This window comes from Myxine glutinosa, chromosome 9 (genome assembly GCF_964187855.1).
Source record: "Myxine glutinosa chromosome 9, kmMyxGlut1.1, whole genome shotgun sequence".
NCBI classification, from domain to species: Eukaryota; Metazoa; Chordata; class Myxini; order Myxiniformes; family Myxinidae; genus Myxine; species Myxine glutinosa.
In genome coordinates this window covers 130732449-130758808 of record NC_136269.1, presented here as the reverse complement: position 1 = coordinate 130758808, position 26360 = coordinate 130732449, and the positions used below count along the sequence as shown (strand labels likewise).

The 26360-nt window shown below is 46.0% G+C and overlaps 2 protein-coding genes across 5 annotated transcripts in view; both read left to right on the top strand.

The window, feature by feature from the left end:
- Positions 1 to 6367, top strand: part of LOC137434926 (presenilin-1) — a 29532-nt gene extending 23165 nt beyond the window's left edge. Inside the window, exons 7-11 of the mRNA XM_068128166.2 lie at positions 1242 to 1340; positions 3958 to 4053; positions 4173 to 4355; positions 4514 to 4632; positions 5171 to 6367. Of these exons, the coding sequence (XP_067984267.2) occupies positions 1242 to 1340; positions 3958 to 4053; positions 4173 to 4355; positions 4514 to 4632; positions 5171 to 5326 (653 nt within the window). The 3' untranslated portion in view covers positions 5327 to 6367. The remainder of the gene's footprint in view (positions 1 to 1241; positions 1341 to 3957; positions 4054 to 4172; positions 4356 to 4513; positions 4633 to 5170) is intronic.
- Positions 6368 to 13201: 6834 nt separating this feature from the next.
- Positions 13202 to 26360, top strand: part of FOXN3 (forkhead box N3) — a 183109-nt gene continuing 169950 nt past the window's right edge. Inside the window, exons 1-3 of one of the 4 annotated variants that reach the window (XM_078784937.1) lie at positions 13208 to 13394; positions 13582 to 13796; positions 24732 to 24944. In XM_078784937.1, coding sequence (XP_078641063.1) covers positions 13282 to 13394; positions 13582 to 13796; positions 24732 to 24944 — 541 coding nt within the window. In that variant the 5' untranslated portion in view covers positions 13208 to 13281. Of the gene's footprint in view, positions 13395 to 13581; positions 13797 to 23475; positions 23517 to 24731; positions 24945 to 26360 lie in introns of those variants that run through there. The other 3 variants (XM_078784936.1, XM_078784939.1, XM_078784938.1) reach the window with 3 other exon arrangements.

Here is a 26360-nt window from a genome sequence, read left to right as displayed (position 1 = left end):
AGAGAGGGGAGGAGTGAGCCAGCCCCACTCGACCAACCATGAACAAGGGGTTTGGCTTGAGAGGGCGGAGAGAGAATGCTTGGGGGAGGTTCGCAAAGGGTGAAGGGCGGGGGTTATAAAACCCGTTGCATCAGCCCCCACCGAGAGTGGCAAAAAGGAGACAAGCAGAAGGGTCGTCAGGAGAGAGTTGCAAAAAGGTCCAAGGCTGAGCTGAGCTGCGTGGTGAGGTGCAAAGGAAAGAGCTGGGTCGTCAGAGCAGAGCTGAGTTGTGAGGTCCAAAAGCAGAGGTCATCCAGGGAAGCGAAAAAGCCTGCTATTCGTCACCTTGCTCGCCAGTGGCAGCGTCTACAGCAGCAGCAGCAGCAGCCGCCACAACGCTCGCCAGCCATTTGGGGCCTGGACGGCGGTTTGGAGCAGGGCCGCGGAGGAACGGCAGCTGCCCAACACGCCGATTCGTGCTGCCGAACCAATTGGACTTTCCTCTCCTTCCAGCCAATTCCTATCATCGTTCCCCGTGTGAGTCGTCTTCGTTTGTTCTGTCCTGGGTATTAATTAAGCCTGTTAGATAAGCTAGTATTTTCCCTGTGTCTCTAAAAGCTTCTGTATATTATTTTATTATCTTTCCTTCTCCTTGGTTACTTTGAGCCTGTAAATAGTAATAAATAGTAATCGTATTTCAAACCTTTCTTTGCCTTCGTCTTCCTTTTCTTCACATCCGTCGTCTTAGTCTTTTCCCTCATTGAATAGCGGTGGCGTGATACGGCCAACGTTTGGGTAAATCGGGTTTAGTCGGGGAACAACTGTTCGGTCGCGGAGCCTCCGCTCGGCAAATATAACATCCTTAACCGCGTACCGTAACAATATATATATATATATATATATATATATATATATATATATATATATATATATATATATATATATATATATATATATTACAGTTGATCTACAGTTGGGCCTCAAGAACATTGGGGGAGGGTGTGTTCATTTACAAGTTTCTTGTAGAGAGTTCACCAAGTGGCTTAAGCATTCGAGCAAGCACTTTGAGAAAAAAAAATCAAAAAGATGCTGAAATTGTTCAAAACCGGGTGTAAAACCAGGTGTAATTGTAGCTTTCACACTCTACTTTAAACGAATTCTCCAATCGGTGCTCCCGATGTACCGCAGCCCGATGTACCTTGTCCTCTCGTACAAGGCCTTGCATTAAACCATTGTGACGTTTTCCCTCCTTCCTGCTTCAGACCTTGTGGCAGTGCTGTCTCCAAAAGGACCTCTCCGAATGCTGGTGGAGACTGCACAGGAGAGAAACGAGCCCATTTTCCCTGCCCTCATCTACTCATGTAAGCAAAACCGAATGGGGGAGCAGTATCCCATTGTTTGAGTTTGAGCCTGGACTTTCATTCATAAAAAGAAGAGAGTGAGGAATGCAGATTGATCGTTTGGAGTCAGTAACTTGTAAAAGACATTCATCCTGTGCGTGTGACGTGAATGCTATGATGAAGCAATTGTGAGTCGTAAATGTTTTCATTACTGATTTTGATAGTCTTGTTTCTTGAGAATTTTTGCTATTATATACTCAAAGGCAAAAGTTATTGTGACACACAAACAACAAACAGAATCAGTGTTAAACTTTTACTGCCGCAAATGAAATGTTATTACATGGAAAGACAAATGTTTCAAGGTATGGTAACGATCAACAGTCCATAAGAACAGTGCACCTGGCATATGCAAATGAGCCACAACACAAGAGGGGGTTCACAAGCAAGTTCACACAGTCAGTAGCGAGTGTGTCCACCTTGTGCATTGATGCAGGCCTGGCACCTCCACCTCATTGAGGCCACTAAACGTCGATGAAAGTCCTTGGGAAGATCATTCCATATCCGAGGAAGGATTTGGTGGAGTTCCTGCAGCGTTTTTGGAGGATTTGGATGACGTCGTAAACGTCGCTCCATTTCATCCCAGACGTGTTCAATGGGTGACAAATCAGGGAATCTTGCAGGCCAGGGTAACACATTAACATTGTTCTGATTAAGATACTGCTGTACAACTCGAGCAACGTGTGGTCTGGCATTATCGTGTTGAAACGTCACTCTAGGGCCGTTCTTTTGCAAAAACGGTAAAGCGGCCATTTGCAAAATCTCGTCTCGGTACCTCACAGCATTCAAGTTCCCCTCAATCACAATCATTGGCGTTCTTGCTGCAGCTGTTATCCCACCCCAGATCATAACGCCCCCACCTCCAAAACGATCCCCTTCCAGAACACATGGCCTGATGTAACGTTCACCTGTGCACCTGTAGACACGTGTCCTACCGTCAGCTCGGTGAAGCTGTGCCAAATGGTGTTTCTATGGACGTTGAATCGACGAGCAACATCACACTGCGAGGTACCAGACTGAAGCATACCTATAGCTCTCCATCTGTCATTTTCCCCGAGGCGTGGCATGTCGAACTTGTTCCAGAACGATGAATAGAGGTGTTTTTCTGACTTCTGCACTTCTTAAGACTGCATTGAGTGGAAATGATAAGCGTCTGGTTGTCTGGCCTTTTAAAGTGAACATTGCTGGCCATTTTTCTCGAATATGTCATGCTTCTTGCAAATTTCATGCAATTCGAACAACACCTGCTTGGTTGCGTTTCTTCGACCATTTTAACACACTCTTTCTCTGGTTCAAATCCCAAAATTCATTCACAAGATTACCAATGAAAAAATTCCATGTCACACTAACTTTTGCCTCTGAGTATATTTACCAAAAAGAATGCTGTGCGGATTTATATTTATTATTTAATATACAGTCGGACCCTGCTATTTGTGGGTTCCGTGTATTCGCAGGTGATAAAATGCGACCTATTTCTCTATTCGCGGAAAAGTGTCCGGCGAATTCGCGGTTTTTTTTTCTTTTCTTTTTTTCCGATTCGCGGCCGTGTTCCGCGAATTTGCCGTTTTTCAGGGGCGCCAAAAAACTATTTACACGAGCCGATAGCTTGACATACGTTATTTATAAAACCCATCTTTCACCAGCCATGTATAAAGCATCTGGACATATGCAAAAAAACTTATTCAACGAGTTGCGAGCATGACCTGCTCCTGCGTTTGCTGCCGTGTGTTCAGCGTTTTCACGGCTTTCGCAGGATATCCCGTCATTCACACTGTGAATAGCTTCACCTGATATTCCACCGTTCACAGGTAAACAATGTTGCGTGGGATACCCTGCCATTCACACTGTGAACAGCTTCATGTGTCCACCGTTCACAGGTGAACAATGCTTTGCGGGATATCCCACCAGCTGCATAACACGTTATCCCTGCGAGTTACTGTACAGAATGAAAATACTCCACAGTATCTATTTGTGCAATTGGCTGTCTCCCTTTCCCCATTGAAACAATGGCACGGCATGCATTCGCGGATTTTCATCGACATTCGTGGATTATTGCCGACATTCGCGGGTTTTGTCGCGCCATTTCTGGGAACTTTATCGACCTTTGCAGATTATCGTCGGCATCGTCGGCATTCTCGGGATTTGCGTCACCATTCGCGGATTTTGCCTCGCCGTTTGCGGTTTGGTATTCGCGTTCGCGACTCAGGAGCCTATCCTCCTTTCTTCCATTGAAACAATGCCCCCCTATTTGCGGTTTCACTATTCGTGGATTTTCCAGGAACGTATCCCCCGTGGATAGTGGGGTCCGACTGTACTTGTTTATTTTGCATTGCAAAATCTTTATACAGTCTCTTCGTACCTCAATTCCATTATTTGGCATTATTTGAAACTCAGCTGCTGTCCTAATTAGATCTAACCCCTCAACTCCCGCTTCTGCCCTCACAAGTGTATGTAATATGTGTATGGCCTAAATGAGATTACAAATCGGTCTTACTTTGGATTTAGATTGCATTGTCTCTTCACCTGTGGCACAGATTCTTTTTATTTCTCTCAATTAATTTTTTTAAACATTTTTTTGTAGCCACAATGGTTTGGCTCGTCAACATGGCTGACCGAAACTTGCAAACCCAGGAAAACCCCCGACAACCCTTGAGGGACCTGCAGCAAGTCACCGCTGGTGTGTTCATTTGCATGCCAAACTTATTTTGACTAAAGTCTATTTTACGGAGCCTTAATGTAATGGGGATTGATTTTTGTGCTGTTTGAAAGCTTTCGGTTGTATTGTATCGGGAACAGACAGCCCAGCGGAAGTGGCACAAAATGTTGAAAGTCGTGCACAGGACGGTCTACACCATAATCTCCAATCTGGAAGACGTCAACAGAACCCATCAGCTGGTACAGATACGCAGGAACCAGCTGCAGGGCAAGTCCTGGACTCTGAAGAAGAGCGTGCTCCACTCCCTGAATCTGATGAAGAGCGTAAGTGAACAATATTATCTCTAGAATCATGACTTTGAAAGATCCAGCCTGCTTGACAGGTGTCCAATCCAGTACATCCCGTCGTGTTCTAAACGATATTTTAGAGGATCTTGCTCGACCACACAAACGTTAATCTACCATCCTGGTTACGGGTGCAGGTGGGGTGAAATTGGGCCTCGGAGATTTCATTTTCTACAGCGTACTCGTTGGTAAAGCTTCAGCAACTGCAAGTGGAGATTGGAACACGACCCTCGCTTGTTTCGTGGCCATCATTATCGTAAGTCTGCTTTGGGTGAGGCGGTAGAAGTTTGCAAATTTGCCAGTATCTTTTCTTGTGCAAGAAAGGCATCGTCGTAAGACGGTTCGATGTCGATGTTGATTTGTGTAATCTATCAAAGTTGAATTGGCCTTGATGGTGTCTCTGAGTGAGGCCTTGTTGTGTCGAGGCCTTGTTGGCCTCGTAACTCTGAGCGTTCAGGTTGCTATCTCAGATATCGTGTTTGTTTGTCGTTAACATCGAAGTACCTGATGTTTTTATCCTCCATGCCAGTAGTACGTGTGTGCAGCTCCTTCATGAGCCATGATGGGAAACAGTTATTAACATAAGAATTCCAAAGCCTCATTTTTAGAGCTTGATGCTTTAATTTACGAAGCTGTTTGCTTGAGATGTGCCAACGTAGATATGTAGCATGGGAAGGGATTTTTTTTGTGTTTTTTTTGTGTTTTTTAATAGCCTTAACTTGATAATCCAACGATTCGCCCAGTTTGATGTTTGTTGGCGAAAACGTGCGGATAATGAAATGTTTTGTGTGCAGGGTCTTTGCCTCACTTTGTTACTGTTGGCAATCTTCAAGAAGGCCTTGCCAGCCCTTCCCATCTCGATCACCTTTGGCCTCGTCTTTTACTTTGCCACCGACAACCTGGTGCGACCATTCATGGATCGGCTGGCCTTTCACCAGTATTACATATAGCTCGCCGTGGACTTAGGGTTGTGTCAGGATGGCAGGAACTTCTTATTGCAGTCATGCGATACTTTGCATTATAAACTTTTGTCAACGTGGTGTACATATCGAGGTAGTTTGACTTGCTTGCCTTCTCAGTACCCATCAATATGGATATTTAGAACTGTGACCTTTGTTCCTCAGACGGGGAAAAGTCTGAATCTTCACAAATGTTGTAATCTGGAGTAAATGTTGTTTTGTATTAGCAGACAAGTGATTATAGCATTAGTTTAAATGTGCAGAATTTTTGGAAAGTGCAAAAACGACGTTCTTTGGCGCATCTGCAAAATTTCTGTCCACCGTTTGTCGAGAAAACTTTACTTCCTACATTTCGGCCATGGGGCAGACCTTCATTGGTTGCAATGCAAGAAGCTTGTGCCTATCCTTTCTGCAGAAGGTGGAGGATGGTGCTGTCGTTGCGGGAGTGCAAGGTGCTTCCCAAAAATTGGCACCCAGAAACCGCGATCCACAGCATGATTTTTTTTTCACTACGTTGGTAGTGTGGTAATGTCCTTCCATCAATGCCAGCGATGCAACCACTCAGATCAAAGGGTTAAACTGCAATGATCATGTGATCAAAAATTAGTCTTCTTGCTTCGGCACACGTTTCCTTGGCGTGTATAAGACGCTTTTGAATGCTTCTTGTGGATCGACTTGATCGAACCCAAAGGGATAGCGGCACATGTTGGCCCAACCTGTAACATTGGCCCGATTGATTATGATGTCATAAAAACCGTTCTTGTTTTGCAAAGTTTTAATCTTCTTTTTAATCCGGCTACGGGGCGGCCTTCGTTAGTCACAATGTGTTACGTATTACCTCCCCAAACCCTGGTTACGGTGCACCTCAGCATCTCGAGCGGGAACACGGCAGGAAGACTTGTTATTTTAAGTGTTCTAATAATCCATGGTAAAACCACACCAATGCCATTGTAGAACAAAACAAGTAATTGTATTAATAACTCTCACATACACAATAATGACATTATTAAAGAAAGTACAATGAAAATATCACTTGCATCAAATGAACCATACATATGATCTTACCATCATTCCCCAATGCTCTCAAAGCAATAAACTCACGACACTACAAACGTGAGTGGAATGTAACATTCCCCAAAGTCCGTGCACGGATCCCACGCTGGTTGAAACCGTGCAGAATGACAAAACAACAGGCAGGTATCGGCACGGCGGCGGACGAGGAGTTACGAGGTGAGAGGTCGATATTGGAATTGAGCCGATATGGAAACCAACGGCAATCAACACGACGATGTCGATATGGGAATCCCAACGACCAAACACGAAGCACCAAGCGGATGGCCTCTTCGAGGACAAAATGGCAGATCGGCCTGTAATGGAGGCTCTTGCTTTTCTGCCAACAATAGCTCACGCTTGTTAATAAAACCTGAGACGCAGGTTTAATTGCAATCGCAATATAGGGCGATGTCGCGGGCAATCCCTTTCACGGGAAGCCTCAACTCATTCGCAACCAATATAAAAAAGTCTGCTCACAGCCTCGATGCGACAAGATGTTGAAACGTTTCTTACGGCTGTATCTCTTTCATGGCCGTCTCCTCTCCCTCTCTTCTCTTCCGGTTCCTTTGCCGCGTTTTCCTTTTTCCTTCACAAACATTTATTTTTACCTTTTACTAAAGTCATCTCCATTTCACACAAAAATCTTTTCAACAATAATACCTGAAACTAAAAATTCTACAGGTATATAATAACAACAAAGGCAGAAGTGACAGATCCGTAACAAATGCAAGAAGCTTGCACGTATCCTTTCTGTGTAATATGAGCGAAACAATATCGCGCGATCATGACGCTTGCCAAAAGTGAATTGGCTTGTGATACTTTGATCAATTGACTGTTTTGTATATTTCCTATCATCCAATTGAAGTCTTGTTAAACAGCACTTGCTCTGCCACATCTTGCCCACATTTCAAAAACGGGTCCACTTATTATCACCAACTCACAACTTGGTAGTTCTTTGCTGGATTTGAGTAAACTAGGGCGTGCCCGCACGTACGTGCTTGCCCGTACGTGCGTGCAAAAAAACATGCGTTTACATGCAGTAACGACCACAGAACCCCCCCCCCCCTCTATTTACATGAAATGGTTTGGTCCATTCGCAAAGCCAAAGCGAACGACCACAGAACCCCCCCCCCCCCCCCCTCTATTTACATGAAATGGTTTGGTCCATTCGCAAAGCCAAAGCGAACGGCGAACGGCTAAATCGCCATAGCTCGGTAACTACTTCTCCGATTAATATGAAACCTTGAAAAGGCACATCCTCGGGTCCTCAGCAATATACCTGGCAAGTTTCAAGTATATCGGACCGGTAGTTGTCGAGAAACAGCGGTCACAGACAAACACACACACACACACACACACAGACACACAGAGATTACTGGAATTATAGATAGATATTGCACCATTCCTAATCTATGGAAACGTATCTGATATTATCTTTGGGAAGAACAGTAAGATGCTGTACTTGCAACTCACATAGTCCCTGATGACGACCACTGTGTGGCTAAAACAGGAAGTATTAATTTCTACAACTTATTTTTTGACTCGTATGTGCGTGTGTGTGTGTGTGTGTGTTATCAGCGTGTGTGTTGTCAGCCACACACCACTCCAGGATAAATCAAGCTGACCAATTCCCCTCCTTACAAGTGTCGTGTCTTTTTTTTTTTTCACTCTGTTTGTGTAGGTTGCCCTTTGTATCTGAAGGCCATTCACATTAAATATCCAAACGATCGGATCAAATTGTGTGTTGTGCAGAAGCTGTCACCCCGACACTGGTGCAGAAGCAATGTCACTCCATTCTAAACTCGTCCGCATCAGCACCAGAGTGGCTTTTGATGTGACGAGACTTGCGACGGAGTAGTTTGAGCCGCTATCGGCTCGGTTTCAACAACTTGCAACTATGGAATTGCAACAACTTGCAGATTTCTATGGAATCTTGTCAGCAGGTTGGGTTAACCTGGTGTTTGCTTCAGAGTTAAGCTGGCTGGCGTAAGATCTTAGGGTCTTAATTTTGAGCCCCTGCCAATCCTGCCATGTCATTGAAATAACACCAGGTGGGTTGAATCAGCCTGTCATCCTTTCTTGGTCGGCAAAATGTGTACCAGCACCATCAGCGGCAAGGCCGCATTTGCAGAAAATGATGCAGCCAGGAGCCGCAGGCTGCATACGAAACAGCAACAGGTACCTTGGGTCTCAAAACAGTTCTAGAGGTTTAATGGGATGATCCTGAAGAAATTATGCATTTTAGTACTGCATGCATTATGTACCATGACCTCTAACAAACCAACAAAAGCTCTCTCACTTATATCATACCTAGGAAGGTGTCCTTGACAACATATAAAATATCTTAAGAAATCCTATGAGGGGAAAGGCCTAAAATCAGTATTTTTGATTTTTGGGATTGTGGGAAAGTTTATGAAGGCACCTGCTTAATCTAGATTCACTGCACTGTTATTGCACTAATATAAGTGTACTTCTGACAATCCCAGTTAGCCAATTTGTACCCTTTACAACTCCGTGAACCATGCATGGATGTTTACGAATGCCATTTTACGTTTAGTGCACCCAGTGTAGTAGTCCACATGCTGACTGGCAAGGCCATTGCTCACGTAGTTCGAGCACACTTCATTGTTGACGCAGCACACAATGCCCTACTACTGCCCAATACATTTGATGTCCCTCTACCACGTCAGCCTGACAACTCAGAAGACACAGATTCTGAAGGTCAAGATGAAGCAGCTACAACCCTATTAGGTGACGACACTGCTACAGATACGAGCGGGAGAACAGACCTGGATGAAGTTGCTGTCCCCTATGAAAATCTGATGGATGGTTCCATGTCTGCAGAGGAAGTTTGATTTGCTGAACTGAATCGGGGACTGTTTGGAAAGACAAGCTGAGTCAGTGAAGATGTCTTTCAGAACTACAGCTCTCTGGGTTCAGCACATGGGCATGGTAGACATCCTGCGCAGGTTTGTCAGGGCAGAACGTACTGGTAACTGGACATTACACCTACCGCAATTTCGGAAATACTACTCTATCTGGCAGCATCAGGCCACAACCTCCACAAAATCTGTGAGTGATAGCAGATGTCCTAGCTCGACATCCTGATGTCCAGAAACTATTTGAAGGTCTCCAGATGGTGAGAAGTGATCGTCTGTAGGCTGGACTTTCCTCAAATGGCATAATCGAGCAGGTATTTATGAGGAGCATGAAGCTAGTGGGGGCCTTACGAGAGGACAAGTAATGATGGAGCAATGACGTCTGATGCCTGTTTGTGCAGAAGTTAACATGGCAACGCAACAGCTCACGAGGGTGAACCACAACACAGGAGAACAAAAGGACGTGACGAGAGCTTAACAAGCCCGTGACTGCAAGGACATGCTAACGGATCTCCAGGAGCAAAATATTTTCTGCTCTGACCAAAGTCTGCGGAACGTCGATACAGCAGAGGCAGTTGGAAACACGATTCTGAAGTCCATGGATGGGTCAAAACTGCTGTGGAGTATACATCCAGGAGGAAAGACCAGGTTGTCACACTCAAAACAAAATCGTCAGTCAAGGTTGATGGCGATGAAGTCAGGGTCGACCCACAACTCCTATTCCAGAGACTCATCAATGCTGCAAACACATCAGATGATCTCGAATCGGCCTTCAAGTATGAGCTGCACAGTCACCTACCAGCCCTCTTCGATTTGTCGCTGCTGCTTCGTGAACCACCGCAGCTAACCCTGCCTGATGCCACCTGGGGTCTTCTGACACTTGATATTCCGGTGATGATTGGTTAAGTCCAGTATTTATTGGATGCTGAGGTACTCAAGTGCATCCCAAGGTCACGTGGAGGTGGAGCCATATACAAAGACATCTGCAATCAGTACACCGAGTATGTGACAAAGAAGTACGGAGAAGCCATTCTCGTGTTTTTTTTTGTTGTTGGTTTTTTGTATACAAGATCGAGGCTCGTGTAAGAGCTAACATTAATCACCAAAAAGCTTGGAAATGTGGTTTGGAGGCCAGCTTGGAAATGTAGTTTTCCCAGGAAAGATAATGGCAGATAGTGAGACCAAATATCTTGAGTGACAGAACTTCTTGGAGAGAATTGTTGAGAAAGTATATGGGAGGGTTATCCAGAAGGTCTTTTCGGAGAGACATCGTAAGAGTGTGAGATTTGTCAGGATTGAAAGACATGTTCCACCCAGTTTGTGATTTTGTCCGGGTCTGCAGAGAGTGAGGAGGCTACAGACTGCCGATCTGAGGGATGAAGAATGGAGCGGCAGAGAGTGGAGTCATCAGCAAAGAGATAGAGAGGATTTTCCAGAGTCGGAGAGATCATTGATGAAGACCAGAAAAAGGACAGGGCCCAGAGCACTGCCTTGGGGAACTCCAGCCAGAACAGGAAGGGGAGATGAGAGAAATCCATTTGTTTGTTTATTACCCTCGCCAGAGGAGAGGGTATTGCATTTGAGTCCGTTTGTTTGTCTGTTTGTCCGCACAGAATAAATATGATTTTCTCTGCAACCATTGGTCCAGTCGACATGAAATTTTCACTATAGGTGCAACTCCACCTGTAAAAATTTTTAATGATAATTATGATGTCATAGGTCACGTGGTTCGACCACCATCTAGGAAAAACCGAAAAACTTTGCATCTATATCTCCGAAAGCACTGAATAGAAAAGAATTGATGCATGGCTCATTGTAAAGAACTCGCCATGGGGAATAAAATATGTTAATGATGATGTCATAGGTGCCTCCATTATGACGTCATAATTCGACAAGTATAAAACTTCATCCAATCAAGATGAAATTTCTTGAGCATAATCTAGGAATAAATTAGTTTAGAAAAAAATAATGATGGCGTCATCGGTCACGTGGTTCGGCCGCCATATTTGTTTTAACACAAAAGCCTTAAAAACCACTGAAAATACATCCTGGCGAGGGTTTGCAATCTGATTGCTCTTTTTCTTGTTTACATGATGTGTTTGATGGTACAAGTGTTTGATGGTGATGACGGCACATCCACAAAGTTTTTAACATTTTTTACGTAGGCAGAAATGTGGAAAATGGCATTTTTCGAGTGGGGTCATATTCCAGTGATTTTCACAGGTTTCCCTTTTTAGGATCATTTACCACTTTTTATCGGTGATGGAGGACACATTCAGGAGTATAAAACAGCAGAGGTACTTTTTCTTGCAATTTGTCCAAGTTGATCAAATAATTTTCATAAAATGCCCGTACTATAGGTCAAAAGGACCCAAAGCGTTCATTGTGATCCAATCATAACAGTGAGTGTGCGTGAGCACTTACTGCTGAGAGCAGAGATTTACTTTATACAAGTACACCTGTTTACCATAGATGTGAACAGACGTAAGGAAAATCTACACATTTATAAAAAATTAAGAATCAGACATGCCAGAACCTTCTCCAACGATTACATTGCAGCCACCACCCACTCTTCCATCTTCCTAACATCTGGAAGTTAGCATGCACCACCAGGATGTGGTACACTCTTGATGTAAATTAGGTGTGGTTAATTCCTTCAATGTATTTGGTCTCAAGCCAGGCAAACTCCATCACGAACATGGTCTTCATCCACAGCTTAATGGAGTACTGCTCTCCCCTCTGGGCTGGTGCTCCTGCTTTGCACCTTGCTCAGCTTGAACCATGGAAACAAAGACCATCAAGATCATTAGAATCTCTCACAATGAAGCTGAGTCTATGGTCTATCACTTCGCCATTGCTGACAGGTCGGCGGTTTCTCTGTTTCACCTTTCTCCTGCTGTTCCCTTTGTTTTGGTGTGTCCTGATCTGTACTCAGTACTAGATCCAGATGAGAACTGGAACGGCATCGTTAGAGAGCAAACCTCCACCTGGCTGAACAGTTTACGTCCCCTGATAGGTCAGATCTGGATTCAGACCTGAACCAAAATCGAATTTGCTTGTTCTTGACATCTAACCAACTCATCCCCCCATGTTTAGTCATAACTTATCCATAACTTTTTAAAATATCATGTTATAAAATCGCTTTTCACCCAATCTCTCAATGGTGAAGATTCACTTTTTAAAAAATGAAATAATTCTCGTATCCGAATCCATATTCAGATCTTCACCAAAATCTAATCGATTTGTCCTCGTCACACACACAGCCTGTCCACCAAGTTTCATCCGAATCCGTCCTCAACATTTTGAGATATCCTGCCACGTATCGTTTTTGGCCCTATCTCCCTCGGTGAAGAATCACCTTAAAAACTAAATAATTATCGTATCCGAATCCATTTTCAGATCTTCACCAAAATCTAATCGATTAGTCCTCGTCACACACACAGCCTGTCCACCAAGTTTCATCCGAATCCGTCCACAACTTTTTGAGATATCTTGTTCACAAGCAAACAGACAGGGGGTGAAAACATTGAACCTACCTGCACTTGTGAGGTAATATAAACAAGACTGTGGTATTTATTTCATTTGACGTGCACGGACCGAACCGTTCGGAAAACCGCACCGTCGATCAAGTGCGTGATTGTCTTTAGGCGGTGTATAGTAGACCGCTGTGTCGATCGTTCCCCAACAAAACGTATCCAATTCTTTCCTCAAAAGGAACCTTTATTTCATGACAGAAGACGCGTTGTTCAGTCTTCAAATGTTCAGCAGAAGCCTGCGCTGTTTCTTTAGCAATCAGCATGTCGAGGCTATAGCGCTCGCCAAGTAGCTTAGCCTTAAGCACTCCAACGAAATGTTTGATAAGGAACGGCTGGCTTGGCAAGCTGATTGGTAAGGGAAACACTCCCAAAGCCCGACACCGAAAGAGCTCCGAAGTGTGTGACGTCACGTTGGCATGACAACGCACGGGCCTGGTTCTACACTACCGTAGAATATGGCCGCCATTGTTTTGTGAAGATGGTACAGTGTTTCGCGCCAGATTGTAATCACCAATCGGAGAGTCATACCTGCAGCTTTTATCGTTTTCCGAAGGAACCGAGTGCTAAGCAACGATGGATCGAACAAATAAGGTAGGTTTGTCGCTTTTATTCTATCAAAACGAATTTTAAATCAGTGCGAAATGTTGACGGCGCATAATTTGCGAACTCACTCCCTGATTCCGTGCACTCGGCCAAGGTAATCCCTCTGGCTGCTGTACATTCAAAATAAATGTATATATCATATACATCGTGTTTCTTTATCTCCCTTCCTACCTAGGCGTGCAGACAGACAACCAAGCAGCTGTTCACGTGTATGTAGCTGCCATTTTCGTGAAGGCAAGGAAGGAGGGCCGGTGGTCTTTCAGAGGAATGCTGACAAGCTTTTCTCAAGTACCAAATTCCCCAAGAGAAATGTCAAGAAACAAAAACTGAAAGATGGAGCTTCTACCAGTACCAGTGTCCCCGATTCTCGCTCAACATCATCGGCCTCAGGTAGGCGACAGAAGAACACAACACACTCAAAGTTGACAATGCCATTTTGAAATTTCAATATAAGAAGCCACAAATGGAGTTGCATGAACTCGAACCAAAAGGGACCTACAGATGGGAAAGGTGCACCATTGATGCCTTGACAGATGATGTGGTGTGCTTGGAGACCGAACTCCCAAGTAACACCATTTTCGTCTTTGTCACCGATTACACGTGACGTTGGCACCACTCAATGGGACACAGTATTTCGGAGGATGGAAAGTAGAATCCATTACTTTGGATGATCAAATTTTTATACCACTAAATGGCATTGTACATTTTGAGGTGTAGAGAGAATTTTTGTAACGCTTCGTCAGAACGACACAAACGTACACATTGCCCAGCTCGGTTTCATTGTAGAACAGCACGGTAAGGAACATGGTGATTCCATTTATGCATGTACCCTCCAAGTTGTATGAAAATGGCATGAAGACAGTGCCATCGAGAGGGCGAAAGGTATTACTCGCACACGCAGAGCGAAAGCTGGGGTTAAGCAATTGGTTCACTTTGTCTGTCTGTCTGTCTGTCTACAAGCACCAGTTTATGTTCGAGGAACAACTTGATTTCAATTGAATGTTGTACGGTATTTGGAACATGAATTGGAGCATTTATCGGAAAACAAACGTGCAGTTTAGCAGTACTTTGGCTCTGAATTCGTCCCGATCACGCATGCGCAAACAGGAGTGAAGTAATGTTTGTTTTGCTCTGTCTGCCTGGCTGACAATCAAACAAAACTGAAAATTATTCCAAACAGGAAACCTACTGTTTTTAAGGACGTCATAAGGATACAAACACCAGGCACGAAGAACTAATGTACCGTGTTAGATAGGGTGGCGTAAAGCACAGATTCTTAACCGCTGGTCCGCGGGAGGAAAGCTACCAATCTGTGGAATAATGCCGGGAAAAATAAATAAATACAGGTATATATTATTTTTTTTTACTGCCATTCACCCACCAGTGATGCCTGACAAATCTTATATATAATGGAATATTGGAATAATGCCAGGAAAAAATAAATAAATACAGGTATATATTTATTTTTAATGCCATTCCACCCACTAGCGATGCCCAAAAAATCTTATATATAGTGGAATAATGCCAAGAAAAAAAATAAATACAGGTATATATATTTTTTTTACTGCCATTCACCCGCTAGCGATGCCCAAAAAATCTTATATATAGTGGAATAATGCCAAGAAAAAAAAGAAATACAGGTATATATATTTTTTTTTACTGCCATTCACCCGCTAGCGATGCCCGACAAATCTTATATATTGTTACGGACGCGGTTTTGATGTTATTTTGACCGAGCGGTTGGTATGACCGCGACCGAACAGTTATTCCCCGACTAGACCCCGATTCCACCCAGACGTTGACCAAATCGCGCTATGCTAAATCAATGATGGAAAGGACACAACGACTGGGATAGATGAAACGACGCAAGGGGTACAGTTCTCAAGACCTCCGGAGGAGGGTATAATTACAGTGGTGGAGAAAAGGGGGTAGATTACAAGGTAGTGAGGTAAAGACACAGAAGAGATGGGCACTTAATTACAGTCTTATCTTATCCCAGACAGACCACAGACAAACGGAACAAGGCTGACTTACACAGGGATTGATGGCAGGAAGGGACAGGTAGTCGATAGCACAAGGTGCACCTTGGCTCGGGGACAGGATAAAGCACGGTCCAGTCCAGAGATGCGGGGAGGCCTCACAGCGCTCGGAGGGTACGTCTTGCTTGCTCCAAGCTCAGCGCGCATCTGACGTCACCTCCCTCTTCCTGCACATGCTCAGCGGGGAGTGACACGCCCTCGGCTGGTTGGCTCCTCCCCCCTGGGGCCGGTCCGCCGCTTCCATTGGGTGCGGGGGTTACCGGGCTCCACCCTTGACGAGGAGCTGACAGGGAACCCCTATTTGGTAACCCCGTCGAGCACATGTTCGATGGCGGCTCGTTGGGAAGGCCTCATGCCCTCCCAACACCCCCTACCAACCAAGCCGGAGTGAGGACGCGCACTCCCTGTGCACGCCGCCGCCGTTGCTGTTGTTGTTGTTGTTGCTGAACCGTGAGGAAGAGCTGCGGGGAGGTATTGGGAGGTCCTAAACTTCCTAACGGTGCCATACAATCACATTCTGGTGCAACGAAGGGTCAGAATTAATGGAAACGAGTCCTTAACTGACATAGACTAAGAATAACTAGCAAGATGTCCTATAGTTGTCTTACATGAGATGCGGTGAACCTGGGCACGACATTTAATGGGGGAAATAGGGGGAGATCGGGTCTACAGAGTGTTGTTTACAGAAAATGGGACTAGGGAATGGGGGATTGGGGATAGTTGGGAAGTATTGAGGAAATAGGGGAATATTTACAAGCGGATATGGATGGATGCAAATCCCATATCCGCAACATTGCACCCTTCTCTATCTCGGGGCGTCCCGACCCGATAAATTTTTACCTACTTTAGTGTGGCACTCAGATGTAGTTCCCTCTACTATTAACTCAACCCTGAGTGCGACAGTTTTACAGATGTTCACAAATGAGTAAATATGTCCCCCTGCGACGTTGCACCCTTCTCCTAACAGAAACACACCGACAGGATAACCGAATCGCGGAAAGCATCCTCAAACTAAACATACAGCCGGTAGGGAGCCTTATTTATACAACACTGATATTTACACTACGATCCAGGACCTGTTCTTTGAGGAACACATGCAGATGTTATGCATAGGGAGAGCACGCATGCCAGCATCGATACACCAACCCACGAGTGCCCTGTGGCCCTACGGCCTTTAATAATGTGCAGAGCACCCCGTCCAAGCACCAAAAGCACCACCCCATACGCACAGTCAGCACCATCCAGTGCACCAATAAAGTGTTCAATAACCATGCACAATCAAGTGTCCATGGTCACCGGTGGTGTCGCAGCCGGCCGATGTTCTGCCGCTGGTCTTGCCTTCTTGGAGTGCACTTGGCCTTCTGGCTTCTTTAGAAATAAAGAAAGGCGCCAACCGCGTCCATTTCTGAATTGTGGCCATCAGGGGGGCCAACTAAAAGTGGTTCACCTGTATGGCATAGGTGCCACGTTGACCCAGAGGTACATCCACGGGTGGTGCTTGACCGCAAAAGAACTGCGGTCCATTGTGGGCGGCCACAAAAATTGCGGTCCATATGGTGTATCGATCCAGGCAGCAAGCAGCGGAAGTACAGGCCCACAACTGCGGAGCCAGCACCTCTCTCTCCTCTCTCTCTGCCCCAAAGCCAGATCCTCGGAGGTGGGAGACAAAATAAGACAAGTGAGTAAGGTGGTAAGGGCGCAAAAGTGCACGCAATTCAAGGTAATGCACACTGGGGGCACATGGGAACCAGGTGAGACAGGTACGTTCCTACCGTATGCCCCCCCCCCCCCACCAGGTAACCTACATTGCCCCTCCCTTACCCCTTACTGTATCCACAAAACACAACACTACCCATAAACATCTACTTTACACATCAACAAACGTCCCTACTGTCTTCCCCGTTCCTCCCATAAACCAAATTCGTCTTCTCTCCCTCCTAACCAATCAAATTTGCCATTTCCAACTCTCATCAAAATTTGCCATCTCCAACTCAACATCAAAATTTGCCATCACCAATTCATCATCAGTCCCTCCTAAGGAGGGAGAGATGGAATCACCCCAATGTCTCATCCACGTCGTGATGCGTCTCACAAATCCAAACAGCAATTCTCATTTCCTGCAACACAGAACAAAGGAACACAGGTGTGGAGTCATCATCACCACCTCACGTAAGTGGCTGCATATGGTGCGACAGGTTCATCAATCCTAACTATTTCCTAAATGACTTTAACAACTTTACATTACCCGGGGTCTTTCCCTGCCAATCCATTGGCCAACTTACACTATGGGTTCTAAAAACCAATTCCCATTGACCAAACTGTGGTGCTTCTCAATTTGGGGTCTCACTCCCCCGATTCAACACTCGATGCCCCCGCACAATTTCGGTGGCTGGGTCTTGTGACGCTCCCAGCTGGTCCGCCCACCTGCACACCTCCACCACTGTTGTTGCCTACCGAGCTCACCTGCTCCTCACCGTAACCTAACTAACTGGGGAAGGCCCTCTCGCACTCTCACCCCCTCAGTGCCCTCTCTGGCACGGGCTGCCCGATCCACACCCGGGATCCTCAGGCACCCACTGACACTAATGGCTCCCAGAGCCCACCTGCGGCCTCACCTGGCCGACATCTAACAGTGGCGGAGTGCCCAACCATTCACACTCATACTAACAGGCCACACGACCAGCCAATTTCACCACACCAATGCACCCATCCACAATACCATTCTGCAACCGCACCACAAATGCCAATATCCAACCACAATTTACCTATACCTTCTAACTATTCTTTAAACTACCCTCCCCGGGTACTCGTGAAAAGGGGTCCACTCTTCCCCCATCCACACCTTCGCACCATGCACACCACTCCGTACCACTTACTCCAACTCTCTCCACACCACTCATTCTCTGCTCCATATATTCCACACACCTGCACTTGCACACCTGTGCTCTCATACTCGGTGCCGCCTGCACCCTTCTCTCCCCCAAGCGCATTCGCGCTGATCCACAACACTCACTACTCATACACTGCTCCACACACCTGTCCAGTTCTCACACAGCATCATCTCATCTAACTACTCCCCTCTGAAACTTGCGCTTCCCAGTCGTCCCTTTAAACTATTGCGCTCCCTCGTCATTATCATCCACTCTAATCTACCTGCGTCCCCTCTACAGGTATCCTTGTCACTAACTAACCTTAACGTTACCTAATGTCATCTTCGCTAGATCCCTACACACGATATATCCTAACCCTCCCAGGCTAGTTTTCACTGCCATAAACCCCATAATCTATAGCGCATCTGCCCCCAGTTTGTGAGGGATGACAGAGTTGCCATCCCACCACATCGGGCATCTCCCACTACCAATTTTGCACATCAAATTTCAACAAATCAAAAATTTGCCAATCACTACCCATCATCTGCCAATCATTACTGCCAATCCTTTGCCAATCATTACTGCCAATCATCAAATTTTGTTTTTCTAATTTCGGGGCCAAAACACTAACCTCATCACTCGTCTACTTATTAGATCCTCTCGGTGCGCCAATTCCCTTCTAAAGCTCGGCTTCGTACAGCCGAGCAATGAATGCGGGTTGTTTTTGTGCCAGCGGCTGGATACGTCCCGCATTCGGGGCAGGGACCGGGGCTTACCCGGGCCGAGATCCCACGCACCACCTCAGCGTGGAGCCATCCAATGTCCCGATCTCGACCTGCCGGCACGTCTCAACAAAAAGTGGTCGCCATGACGACCCTTCCTATCGAGCTGCCCGCTCCGCCTAGTTGAGCACGGACGCGGCCGTTCCAAGCGAGGCCCAGCGTGGATCGCGTACGGCGGTCCTTTCGAACCCGCCGTGGCTCGGATCCCCGCTGGTTCTCGCGGCACGCGAAGCCCGGCACGCACCGAGGGCCCGATTCGGCTAAAAGTCGCTCTAACCGCTAACCCGGTTACCGTCGATGCCTCACCTGCATGCTTACATGCATACGCTACCCCTTTCTTGCTCATACCTCCAGCTGTTCCCATGCTCCTCGTACCTTTCCTTACACACCTCGGTACACTCATTCCGCTCACAGACTTGGTCACACACCTGACCACCGAGCACCTTGGCACACATTCGTCGCTCGCACACCTCACCAACACACCTCTTCGCGCCCCCTCCTCGGTCACCTCCTCTGTGGCGATCACAGGTGTGCTCTCACTCGCACACCCAACCACGTGCCTCACTACCAATTCCAGCGTGCATTCCCACACACGCTCTACCATTCCAGGTGTGCTTCCTTTCTCACCTGTCACAACCAACTCACGCTCCGTGTCACTCTTACTACTCTCACCTCCACTCTTGACAGCGCACTCACCCTTACTCTCGACAGCGCACTCTTTCCTCATGCACCCGTCCGTTACACACCTTTCTCGCGCACACTCTCCCGTTACACCCTCTGTAACACTCACCACAGGTGTACACTCTTCCTTACTTTTGACAGCGCACTCTTTCCTCATGCACCCGTCCGTTACACACCTTTCTCGCGCACCCTCTCCCGTTACATCCTCTGTAACACTCACCACAGGCGTGCATTCTCCCTTTACACCCTCCGTAATACTCCTCACTACGCGCTTCCATGTGCTCCCTCGCACACGCACTACGACCGACTCACTCTCGACAGCACCCTCACTCCTTGGTACGCACTTTTTCCTCACACACCCCAGAGTCGGACTTTCTCGCACACCTCCTTTTTCGCACACCAGACCTGTCGCACACTTCACCAACGGCCTCTCACGAACACCCGGGTCCATCTTGACCCCCAGTCCCCCAAGCTTATTAAATCACCTGGCGCATCATACGCACGACCATATTGGTCACCACCTACACCGGGTCCTCTTTCTCTTCGCTTCTCCTCCATCACCTGCGAATCCCTCATCCGGTTAATGAGCACATCATCACGATCCGAACACAGACTTTGGACCAATTATTTCACTTCCTCTTTGATCTCTTTCTTATCCTCTCTCCGTCGCTTCTTAATTTCGCTCACCCCTTCTTCCACTTCGTCTAATTTCTGCTTCACCTCCTTCATCTCCTCGTGCGCCCCCTTAAGTTCTTCCTCTAACTCCACCTTATTTTTTTCTATGTGCTCCCGCACCTCCCGCTCTTTAACCTCCATCACCTCTACCACCTTGTTCATTTTCCTCGTCAGGTCCTCATGTACCGTCTGACACTCTTTTTTAATTACCCCTACGTCCTTTTTCATCTCCTTCTGTGTCGATTTTAAACCCTCGATTACCGCTGTGTTCTTCTTTACCTGGTCCCCCAACTCCTTTTGTCCCACTGTCAGTTGTTCTACTCCCAGCGTCAACTCCTCTATACCACCTTGCAATTTTACAGTCCCTTTTCTCACCTCCTTCTCCATGCGCTCCTTACAGTGCCTCACCTCCTCGCGCACTCCTCCGACCTCCTCACTCACACCTCTTCTGAGCTCTTCTCCCATCACTTGCATCTCCTGCCCAGATGCCACCCTCATCTGCTCCATTTCCTCCCTGTAAGCATCCAATTTAGTTTCTACCCCCATTCTGACCCCCTCTATCTGCTGCCCCATTTTTTAAACTTCCCTTTCCGCTTGGTCCCTCATGTCCCTCAATTTGCCTTCCATACTGTTTTCTAACCCCTCTAACCCCTTTTTCATCCCTTCCATTTGATTCTCTTGAGCGGCCATTCTGTTTTCTACCCCCGTTAACCCATGTTTCACCCCTTCTGTCCCATTGTCTAACCCCTCAAATTTCTTGTCTAATCCCTCAAATTTCTTGTCTAATCCCTCAAATTTCTTGTCTAATCCCTCACCGGTACCCCTCGCTTCGTCCCTCATTACCCCCATTTGGCCCTCCAATCGCTCACCCAGTCACTCAATTTGGCTCCCCATACTCATCTGTACAGCTGCCTGTAGCTGCGCAATGAGGGCCTGCATGTCAATCCCTCCCACTTGTGCAGCGGGCGCGGCCGCCGTAGCCATCTGCGAGGCGCCATTTTGCGCGCCCGTAACCTCGTGCGCGAGGACGCCATTTTGCGAACCTGCCGCCCTCACTGCTTCGCTCTCCTCATGTCCCTCAATTTGGTCCTGGATCGACCCTGCCTCACTCTCCTCTACCGGAACCCAGCCGTCTTTATCTGCCATAGCGCGACTTTCAAAATTCGGGTTTTTTTTGTAAAACAAAATCAAATTTCGGTGACTTTATAATTTTGACCAAATTTTTTTCTAGATGTTTTAAAAAAAATTTGGTTCGGGCCTCGAATCTCACTCCTCGACACCAATTGTTACGGACGCGGTTTTGATGTTATTTTGACCGAGCGGTTGGTATGACCGCGACCGAACAGTTATTCCCCGACTAGACCCCGATTCCACCCAGACGTTGACCAAATCGCGCTATGCTAAATCAATGATGGAAAGGACACAACGACTGGGATAGATGAAACGACGCAAGGGGTACAGTTCTCAAGACCTCCGGAGGAGGGTATAATTACAGTGGTGGAGAAAAGGGGGTAGATTACAAGGTAGTGAGGTAAAGACACAGAAGAGATGGGCACTTAATTACAGTCTTATCTTAACCCAGACAGACCACAGACAAACGGAACAAGGCTGACTTACACAGGGATTGATGGCAGGAAGGGACAGGTAGTCGATAGCACAAGGTGCACCTTGGCTCGGGGACAGGATAAAGCACGGTCCAGTCCAGAGATGCGGGGAGGCCTCACAGCGCTCGGAGGGTACGTCTTGCTTGCTCCAAGCTCAGCGCGCATCTGACGTCACCTCCCTCTTCCTGCGCATGCTCAGCGGGGAGTGACACGCCCTCGGCTGGTTGGCTACGCCCCCCTGGGGCCGGTCCGCCGCTTCCATTGGGTGCGGGGGTTACCGGGCTCCGCCCTTGACGAGGAGCTGACAGGGAGCCCCTATTTGGTAACCCCGTCGAGCACATGTTCGATGACGGCTCGTTGGGAAGGCCTCATGCCCTCCCAACACCCCCTACCAACCAAGCCGGAGTGAGGACGCGCACTCCCTGTGCATGCCGCCGCCGTTGCTGTTGTTGTTGTTGTTGTTGTTGCTGAACCGTGAGGAAGAGCTGCGGGGAGGTATTGGGAGGTCCTAAACTTCCTAACGGTGCCATACAATCACATTCTGGTGCAACGAAGGGTCAGAATTAATGGAAACGAGTCCTTAACTGACATAGACTAAGAATAACTAGCAAGATGTCCTATAGTTGTCTTACATGAGATGCGGTGAACCTGGGCACGACATTTAATGGGGGAAATAGGGGGAGGTCGGGTCTACAGAGTGTTGTTTACAGAAAATGGGACTAGGGAATGGGGGATTGGGGATAGTTGGGAAGTATTGAGGAAATAGGGGAATATTTACAAGCGGATATGGATGGATGCAAATCCCATATCCGCAACAATATAATGGAATAATGCCAGGAAAAAAAAAAATACAGGTATATATATATTTTTTACTGCCATTCACCCACTAGCGATGCCCAGCAAATCTTATTTATAATGGAATAATGCCAAGAAAAAAAAGAAAATACAGGTATATATTTTTTTTACTGCCATTCACCCGCTAGCGATGCCCAACAAATCTTATATATAATGGAATAATGGCAAGAAAAAAAAAAATACAGGTATATATATTTTTTACTGCCATTCACCCGCTAGCGATGCCCGACAAATCTTATATATAATGGAATAATCCCATGAAAAAAAAAAAATACAGGTTTTTTTTTTTTTTTACTGCCACTCACCCGCTAGCGATGCCCGACAAATCTTATATATAATGGAATAATGCCAGGAAAAAAAATAAATACAGGTATATATATATTTTTTTACTGCCATTCACCCGCTAGCGATGCCCCACAAATCTTATTTATAATGGAATAATGCCAGGAAAAAAAATAAATACAGGTACATATATATTTTTTACTGCCATTCACCCGCTAGCGATGCCATACAAATCTTCTTACTATAATTCACCAAATGTCTGTCTGTCTGTCTGTTCCCAGGTACCGCAAAAACGGCTGCACCCATCGCAACGAAATTTTGGGTGGGTAATCCTGGGACCCCCTGGAGTAAAATAGGCTATATTGTTTTTCCAATTTTTTCCCAATTTCCCAGTTTTTCCAAACACGATGGAATAATATTTACCGATATGAACAGTGATGTGGCTTTTATTTAAATTCTGCAAATACTGTTTAGATTTTGATGATTTGCGTGTGATATGATTTAACGGATGTTTATATAAATCGTTTAAAATAAAAAAAGCCTTCAATTTCTGATATTTTGCCTTTTCGTTTGGGCCTCACAATTGAAGCCCCGCCCGTAGGGCAGGTACCGTTGCTAGTTTATATAATGGAGCAAGTGTAGATGTGTATCATCTACTCCAGGGAGGATCCAGGAATTTTTGAAAGGGTGTTTCTCGCTCGGTGTTTCCAGAAATGAAGGGAACAGGGTGCATACTCACGTAGATGCTGCGAGTGTGAAACTATCAAAGTGTGCGGTCCAGGACCCACTCAAGGGGCCTGGAAGCTTTGGGATTGTAGGTGCTCTCATGTGCACTGAGCATCTGCTGACCCCATTGGCTACATGTTGGGAGTGGCAGGGGTAACCATTTTGATTGTAATATATATGTATTCTCTTTTCCTCATTAATTTTGACATGATTGAGATGGAACCTGTAGCTTTGTCAACAATGGCATCACTTGCTCTTTCGTTCAGATATTCATGAGTCGTAGAACTTATGTAGCAATCGGAAACAGTTCCCCTTCATATTGCGTATATTTGTGAATATGCGGCGTGCGGTTATATTTAGAATTTCCACGTATATATTTTTTACACACGAGCGCAGAACCCTCTCTTGGCCTCCCACCAATCCCAAGGTTTTTTTTGTTGTAGGTGCCATGACGGCACATAGCGTGGCAGTGCAAGATTTTAAAAAAATTTTTTTACCGGCAATGAGTTTTCCTGTCATTATATTAGACTCTCCATGTGTACTCACAGGTAGGTGACATCCGAGATAGCTAAACTCAACAATTTCCAAAACTAGGCGATTATAAAAATGGGAACAATGGGCGGGGTCAGACATCCGGGAACTTTGTCGCCCCATAATGCAAATTATGCAATGTACGCTTAGCAACGAACTCGAAGGGGAAAACAAAGGGGAAAGACGCGTCTTGCGTGCATGTATTGTATACCTGAGTTGCACTTGTTACGTTCGCAGGTTACATGCATATTTTCTTCTTTCGATATTTCTGTAATTGCAGCCATGGTCAAAAGTTGCTGTATCTTCAATTGCGCGAACAATAAAGCCAAACAGTCGGAACTTTCGTTTTATTTCATACCAAGTCAAGCAACTGAGCCAGAGAGAAGAATTCTATGGCTAAAAGCTGTGAATCGCGGCACGAAAGGTACAAGAGGAAACCTGTGGGAGCCCAAGTCGGATTATACCTACGTTTGTTCAGCACATTTCATATCAGGTTAGTGCTGTTGGTTCCCGAGTTATCAAGTGACCACTATATTCGTCATGAGTGTGTGTCTGTGTGTCTGTCTGTCCGCAGCATAACTACCCGATGATATCATCCGATCTTGATGAAACTTGGGTGGGAGGTTGATGTCATGATCTTGTTGTGTCCTGCCTAGAGTGGGCGTATTGCGCCCATTGTGGGCGGAGCCACGCCCGAAAAAGATCTTTTTAGGGGGTAATCGAGTTCAAGCTACATCTTCTCCGAGGGAGTTGGTGGAATCTGGCAGGGGTTTCGGTATTTGGTTAGGCCAATGTCACGTGTCTAGCCCCACGGAGCTCGATTTTTCATTTTCGCCCCAAGGTCAAGGTCACAAGGTCACGAAATTTAGAAAAGTCGATTTTTGATGGTTTTATTACATTGTTCGCTTCATGATAGGGTGAAATGTCGTACATGATCTTATATTATCACATACATGATGAAATACAAGTTTTCCAACAAATTTCAGAAACTTCAACCTTTGACCTTTGAAGGTCACAAAGGTCAAATTTTCAAAGTTGTCGGAATCAAACCGAATTTTCGGTATTGTGTCGCTAACTAGTCTCATAACTGATTATACATTATTTTCTATCTCATTTCAAGGTCAGTAACCTTCGTTTTGACATTTCCAGGCCAGCACCACACACAATTACGTACACCTGGCTCTTAAAGGCCTGCGCATGCAGCGCATTGGGGCCCTTTGTAAATAGGCATGTACACCGCATGTCGGGGGCCGATACCTGCCACGTGAGCCCCCGAACCTCCAGTCCGGGCCTGTTTCGGTTATAGTCCGTCCTTTGTCATTGAATACTGCTCGCTCACGAACCATCGTCGTCTCCTGACTTGATGTTGTGATAGTTCCACCGTTACTAGGTTTTGTATCTCGACTTTTAACATGTGATGTAGTTTCTAATGTGGTTCTAGACCTATGGCTAAATTTAACAGAAACCATGCCAAACCCAAGGCAAGGCCAGCCTAAGCTTTTTTTTTGGTCGTTTTGGAAAGTCATTTTCAATTCTAACATACGTCACTCTCTCCACCATCAAGTTAGATGTAAATTTACATGTAACTAAGTTGGACGTCTAGATCTACTCTATTTCGGTAACGGCGCTAACAGTTAGTTTCTTAAAAGTTACAGTTAATGCCAGCAATCTATATATAATGGAGCAAGTGTTTGTTTGTATTGTCCTGTCCGTGGCCGATGAAGACCGGCCTCAGACGAATAGCCGAAACGAGCTTTAACTCCGAGGCGTATTTCGAACCTTGGCGGGATTGTCTTTGGCACGTGTGGGAAAGGCCCGAAATCTTATCTAATCGGGAACACACGAGGTTAATCCGAACCCACAGAACAAAGAAACGAAACAAGACAAGAAATTGAAAGTCAACAAATAA